The 6665-nt window shown below is 36.9% G+C and overlaps 1 protein-coding gene across 7 annotated transcripts in view; it reads left to right on the top strand.

The window, feature by feature from the left end:
- The window catches only part of KDM6A (lysine demethylase 6A), a 153716-nt gene that overhangs the window by 109988 nt on the left and 37063 nt on the right, over window positions 1-6665 (top strand). For 5 of the 7 annotated variants that reach the window (XR_003094228.1, XR_003094229.1, XM_014520550.2 and 2 more), the window contains 6 exons: window positions 642-861; window positions 1429-1563; window positions 2045-2200; window positions 2866-2961; window positions 4465-4569; window positions 5515-5910. Coding sequence is in view for 5 of the 7 variants with exons in the window: in XM_014520550.2 (XP_014376036.1) it covers window positions 642-861; window positions 1429-1563; window positions 2045-2200; window positions 2866-2961; window positions 4465-4569; window positions 5515-5910 (1108 nt within the window). In the remaining 2 variants the exon portion in view is untranslated. The remainder of the gene's footprint in view (window positions 1-641; window positions 862-1428; window positions 1564-2044; window positions 2201-2865; window positions 2962-4464; window positions 4570-5514; window positions 5911-6665) is intronic. The other 2 variants (XM_014520551.2, XM_025204894.1) reach the window with 1 other exon arrangement.

The following is a 6665-nucleotide window of genomic DNA, read 5'->3' as shown; positions in this document are numbered from 1 at the left end:
CCCCCGCCGCTCCTGCCTGTGCCCTGCTCCCTCCCTTCCAGCTGGGGGCTTGATCTGCCCTGCTCCCCCTCCACAGCCCTTTCCCCTCTCCTGCCCCTCCCTCTACAGACTTGCCTGCTGGGGGGCATGTCCCCAAATAACTTTCTCCCTTCCACCTTGATCTGTCCGTCCCGTGTCTCCCCCCCCCCCCCCCCCGCGCCCCCCCCCCCCCGACTGACTGGGGGGGCGGGCACAGTAGATCTGGGGTTGCTTTTTAATTCAAAAAGTGATCTACTTAAAAAGGTTGCAGACCACTGTCAGGGAGCTTCTAATTTCTAGTTCAGCACATTGCTGTTATATCAGATTTCTGGTTTAATATGTGAATGTTCTATCAGTCATGCTATGCTTGTTTTGAAGTAAAGGTAATACATGGATATTTACTTGCTTAAAGTTTTATGTTTCTGGACATGTATTTGCTTTGCACATTAAAGTATAAAAATGTAGCACTTCACTGGTGTCACAATAAATCGGGTAGTAGCATATTCCACTTAGCAATTCTCATTATCCTTTTTAATACCATATTTTGGTAGGGGCTGGGTATATTATTCCTTTTTATTTGGATATTGCTACAAATTCTGAATTTCATTAATCTTTCTATTTAGTGTGCTGTATCAACAGCAGAATCAGCCTATGGATGCTTTACAGGCCTATATCTGTGCTGTACAATTGGACCATGGCCATGCTGCAGCTTGGATGGACCTAGGCACACTCTATGAGTCCTGCAACCAGCCTCAGGATGCCATTAAATGCTACTTAAATGCAACTAGGAGCAAAAATTGTAGTAATACCTCTGCACTTGCAGCACGGATAAAGTATTTACAGGTAAAACTTAAAGCTTTAAGAAAAGGGAAATATTTTATCAGGTATACAACAGAGGGGAGGGGGAAATGACACAAGTTAATGTGCAGTTGTTTCATGGTGTGTATAAACTGTTTCCATATGTATTGTAAACATACCATAGCTTGTAAAATCATTTTACTTTTCATTTTTAAGTGAGATTCAATCCTTTAAAAATGCCGTTTTGCACACTTACTCAATTGATGCATATTGATTTACATCGCTTTAATTTTTTCTATGTATTGTCTACATTTTTAAGTTGTCATAGCATTTAGAGAGAGAACACACACGCACTATCTTTCACTCTTGTTTGCAATTTCAGAAGAAAAGAGTTACGAGACCTCTGAAACCAGAGCTCAACTTTGTTCTGATTCTCACAAAGGTTTATATTCTGGTTACCCTCTTTATACTTAGCACCTTTCTGAAACCCCAAATTTTAAATCTATCCTTTCTTTAAGACGTAATTAGCTACAGATTTTAGGAAGATTTCGTGGACTTGCTCTTACTAAAGTAGGCTTGTGTTAAATTTGCTTTTTACATAATTTTTCCTAGGCTCAGTTGTGTAACCTTCCACAAGGTAGTCTACAGAATAAAACTAAATTACTTCCTAGTATTGAGGAGGCATGGAGCCTACCAATCCCCGCAGAGCTTACCTCCAGGCAGGGTGCCATGAACACAGCACAGCAGGTGAGAAGTTGGGTTATATTCTGCAGGTGCCCAGCTTTAAGGGTTCTTTACAATCTGTAGTGGTCAAGCATATTTTACTTGAGTTCAGGTCTGGCTTTCATGAATAAAAAGCCTTTGATTTATTTGCAAAGGGATACTAACTCAGAAAAGACTCCCTATAAAGTGAGAGAACTATGGGGGTACCAATTTAGAACCTTTGTGGATTTTCATTACTTTGAGAATTTTCATCTTAAGTTGAAATGCTACAATGGATATTTAAAAAAAAAAAAAAAAAAAAAAAAAAAAATAATAATAATGATGATGCCATGAAAGGTACACATTCCTCCATTGATGACCATATGGAAACTGATTTTCAGTTACTGAGGTCAACTTCAGCATATCCACACAGCCCTTTTAAAATATGCAGCTGGTAAAAGTATATAGTTTAAAGGAAAGAATTAAGAATATATAGAACCATATTTTTGTCTTCTGTGATTCTTAGGCTTGTAAACCTCATCATCCAAATACTGAACCTGTACTAGGCCTCACTCAAACACCAATTTCACAGCAATCCTTGCCACTACACATGATTCCTTCTAGCCAAGTAGATGACCTGTCCAGTCCTGCCAAGAGGAAAAGAACATCTAGTCCATCAAAGGTATATATTCTGGTGAATTAAAGGTCCCCATGCCAAAAATATACAAAAATCTGCACAGCAATTATGCCATGTACACAGCACTTTTGCTGTAATTGTAATCCTTTGGCACCAAGGTGTGGAATGTTTTAAGTATGGAATGAGGTTAGTGCATTTTCATCCATCTGTTTAATTAGAAGATTATAATTAAAATAGTAACTCCCCCAATGCAGTACACATCAGTGGCACTATACAAGTAATAATCCCAACCTCAGAATAAAATACAAGTATGTAGGGTAATAGTTAGACAGGGAAATGATCATGTTGTCCTGTCTATTGCCTTGACTTATATTTAGAATCCAAAATGTTTCATCATCACATAATGCTGTTATAATAGGTGAAATATTCTATCTTAATGATAGTACACCTTTAAACTAACCTCTCAATGTGATTTGGTTCCTTGTCATAATGGTATTAGATAATTTATTGATGATGTTTACCTTTGTTGCACTGTTCTTAAATTTTGTTGACTTAAGTAGATTGAAGTATAGTATATATTAGCATACTTTTTATATATTTTATTATTCTTGAACCTGTGATAAGAACTTTCATCAATAAGTTACTATCTAGTTTTTGTATAATTGTTTGATCTTTTGATAGTCACACCTTTGAATTTAATTCTTCCTCAGAATACTTCAGATGCATGGAGCAGTGGCCATACAGTGTCACATCCTCCTGTACAGCAACAAGTTCATTCTTGGTGCTTGACACCACAGAAATTACAGGTAGGTACGTTGAAGGAAAGCTCTAGGTGACATGAGATTTATTTTCTTACTTGAATACGAACACTCAAACTTTTGATCAGTTGTAAATTTCTAAAATTGAAATTGGATATAAAATACTTCAGTATATTTTGCTTATACTGCTTATAGGTTGATAGGAATAGTTTTAATACTTTTAGCTTCCCTGTGATGTGCATAAGATGAAGCCTAAATTTATATTTTTAAAAGCCTGAATTTATTTTAATGAATGACCTTAGCTAAATACTAAATATTTAAGTGCTCTAAGAAATTTGTAAAATGGATAGATAAAAGTAATCCTTTTTCTTTTCTTTTAACATTTTAAAAGTTGTCATACTTTAGGATGTCAGAAAAGTAGTAGCACTTACAGTACTGCCTGAGATTTTTAAAGAGCTGTAGAACTCCTGCAATCCCTTCTTCCCCTGTGAGTTACTTTTCTTGGATCCTCGTTCTATTAAGTTGATTAAACCATTAATGAAGAAAGTTAAGACTTTTTGCAAAGGTTTTCACACGTGAGTGTATTCAAATTAAATCTGATACTCCTGGGTTTCACACCACATAGTTTCTGTAATAAAACATTGGATTTTTGAAATCTTGGTTCAAATCCAGTTTCTTTTGGTAATTCTTTTGTTCTTCAGCTTATTTAAATTTGTTCTTCAGCTTCAGTCAGTTGCATTGGTAATTTGTTCCACGTTCAGCAATAGCAAAAGAAGAAACAGTTTTAGAAATTTGTTTTTTAAAAGATAATTCCTTAGCTAATGTCCCTTGGCCAGTCAAAATTGGTATTTTATGCTGTTTGACTTTTTACACCCTCTTCTGTCTCAACTCCTGCTGCCTCACTCATTTTCATCTCCCCCTCTTCATATAAACTTTGTCAACTGTCATCTTATTCTGCATCTCTTACTTTTCTTCTCTTTCATACTGCTCTAGCATTCTCTTTCCTCTCCCAGTTTCTTCCTTTTAAAATGACATTGTCATTAGTCCCTTTTGTCTATACATAGAATAAATGATTTATCAACCTTAATTTGTTATGGTTTCATTACCCTTGAAGGGCAAAGCCAGAAAGGTGTTGTGAAGGTCACCTAAAGTGAAAATCAGTAAAACCTTTATCCATGTTGTAGCTTGTAGTGTGTATATGTAATTTAATTTACAGAGAGACTACCTCTAAACTTTTCTTCCAAAATATACTGGTAATATTTTTACTTCTTTAATTGTTGTTGTTGTTGTTATTGTTATTATTTTCTCTTTCATCTGTGAAACTGAATTCTCCTTAGTAATAGGAATCTGACTACATGTGGAGAGGAAAGGTACTGGCATTAAGTGCTTATTATCATGTAGCAGCTTTTAGAAAGAGGTTTGGACCCCTAAAACAGCTTTTGGTCATGTTTTCACAGTTTAATTTTTTTTCCCTCTGGTCATAATGGGATTTCTTTTTTAAATAAACTATCCAAACTATTCTGAAGAATACCATGGTATTATATTTTCCAGCACTTGGATCAGCTGCGTGCAAACAGAAATAATTTAAATCCAGCACAGAAAGCAATGCTGGAACAGCTGGAGAGTCAGTTTGTCTTCATGCAGCAACACCAGCAGGTGAGAGCAAAAATATTTTTCTGTTCTTCAGAACTTGCGTCAGTAATGCAGTCTATTTTCTTTTTTTGAACTCTGAGCTATTCCTGTTGTACAAGTTTTTGTGCACTTTTCAGCATGTTACATAACATCTTCTGTTTCCATTACATTGTGATATATTTTTCTTTTTTCATTGAAGCTTACTGGCTGAAAGACAGTTGTGCTTATTTGTTCTGTATGATGGGACTACCAAAGAGAATAACTAGCCAACCTTTAAAATGGATTTTCCTAAATAAGTTAACCAGCAGCGTTTTGAAGAGCAGTCTAAGAAATACCCATTTGTAATAGTAGTCCTCTGATATCTCAGTCTTGTTCATTGCTCACTTTCACAGTGTCCAGTTGTAAAAACTGCATCTCTCAGACTTAATATTATTGCTGTTAATAGTCTGAAGGAAAAGTATTCCAAAATGTGATTTACTCACTGTTTGTGAGCACATCAGTCAGACCTACTCAATACAGATTTTGAAAATATTTGGTTTCTGACCTACCCAAAAGATTGGTTGAATAAAAATAAACATTTTAAACTGAACCTTTAAATCCTCCTGGGCATGTCTGCATGTGATGCTTTGCTGCCGTAGCAACGCGCTACGGCGATGCAGCATCTGCAGTCAAAACCCATGATGCTGCAGCTATGTCACCGCAGTGATACACTTCCCCATTATAGTGGGTTGCTACAGCGATGAAGTGCTTAAAAATAACCATGTGTGGTACGCACAGCGCAATACTAGCTGTTCCTTTTGCACGTACTATCACATGGCACAGTAAGTACTAAATGATGGCGCAGGAACAACAGTGCCATAGCAGCACGTGTAGACATGCCCCCTGTGTAGTAGAAATATATGCTACATAATATTTATTGTTTAATCAGATAATTAGCTATACTCTTTTGTTGTATTTGTATTTCATTAGATTAGACAAACAGGAGTTGCACAGGTACGATCTACTGGAATTCCTAATGGGCCAACAGCTGACTCATCACTGCCTACAAACTCTGTCTCTGGTCAGCAACCTCAAGTTGCTCTAACCAGAGTGCCTAATGTCGCTCAGCCTGGAATCCGTCCGGCCTGCCCTGGGCAGCCTATGGCTAATGGACCCTTTCCAGCAGGCCAAGTTCCCTGCAGCACAGCAAGAACGCTGGGTAGTACAGACACTATTTTGATAGGCAATAATCACATAACAGGAAGTGGAAGTAATGGAAACGTGCCTTACCCGCAGCGAAACGCACTCTCTCTACCTCATAACCGCACAAACCTGACCAGCAGCGCAGAGGAGCCGTGGAAAAACCAACTATCTAACTCCACTCAGGTATACAATTCAGTTTACTATTGCGTACAGTAAGAAGGTATAGTAACCAAGTCACTCTTCGAAGTCTTGCATTTGTGAAATGTGTACAACAGGTTTAAGCTAACCATTATACTTCATTGTTGATGTATGCTAAATCAGCTCTTTATGGGATATGGAGAATGAATCTTAATTGGAGGCAATTTTCTATTGTGTAGCTGTCTGTCCTTTCAGGAAGTTTTTCTTTAATATGTTAGTAAGTAAATATATGCTTTTATACAGATCACTTCTTTAGCACAAAACATTGTGACTGTTTTCTACATTTCATGCACTAAAATAGGCATATTAAGTATCAAATTGAATACTGTAATTGTTGACAGTATAATGTTGCAATCTTACCTTGATTATTCCATATAATTTTTGAAAGGCCATAAGGAAAATCAAAAATTATTTAAAAATTATTAATACTATAACTTTATATAGGCTTTGCTGTGGAGCAGTATCATGATCTTACAACACAGAGTATGAAAAGTAACATGTATAGTTATGATGTTGTAAAGAATTCTGTTTGGGGGGGAGGGGGGGGGGGGCTGTGTAAAGGAAGACCCGCTTCTTTTTCTACTTGCAGGTTATCAGTTTATCTACTCTGCCTCCTAGTGCTTCCCTGTTAAAATCAGTCATCAGTTCTACATTGAGACTTCCCATGCACATTATTGTTTTGCTGGATATGTTTGTGGTCAAGTGAAGGAAGGTCTGAAATTTTAGGACAGCATTGACGT

The sequence above is a fragment of the Alligator sinensis genome, unplaced genomic scaffold (genome assembly GCF_000455745.1).
Source record: "Alligator sinensis unplaced genomic scaffold, ASM45574v1 scaffold243_1, whole genome shotgun sequence".
In the NCBI taxonomy this organism is placed as follows: domain Eukaryota; kingdom Metazoa; phylum Chordata; order Crocodylia; family Alligatoridae; genus Alligator; species Alligator sinensis.
This window is presented reverse-complemented; position numbering and strand designations above follow the sequence as displayed.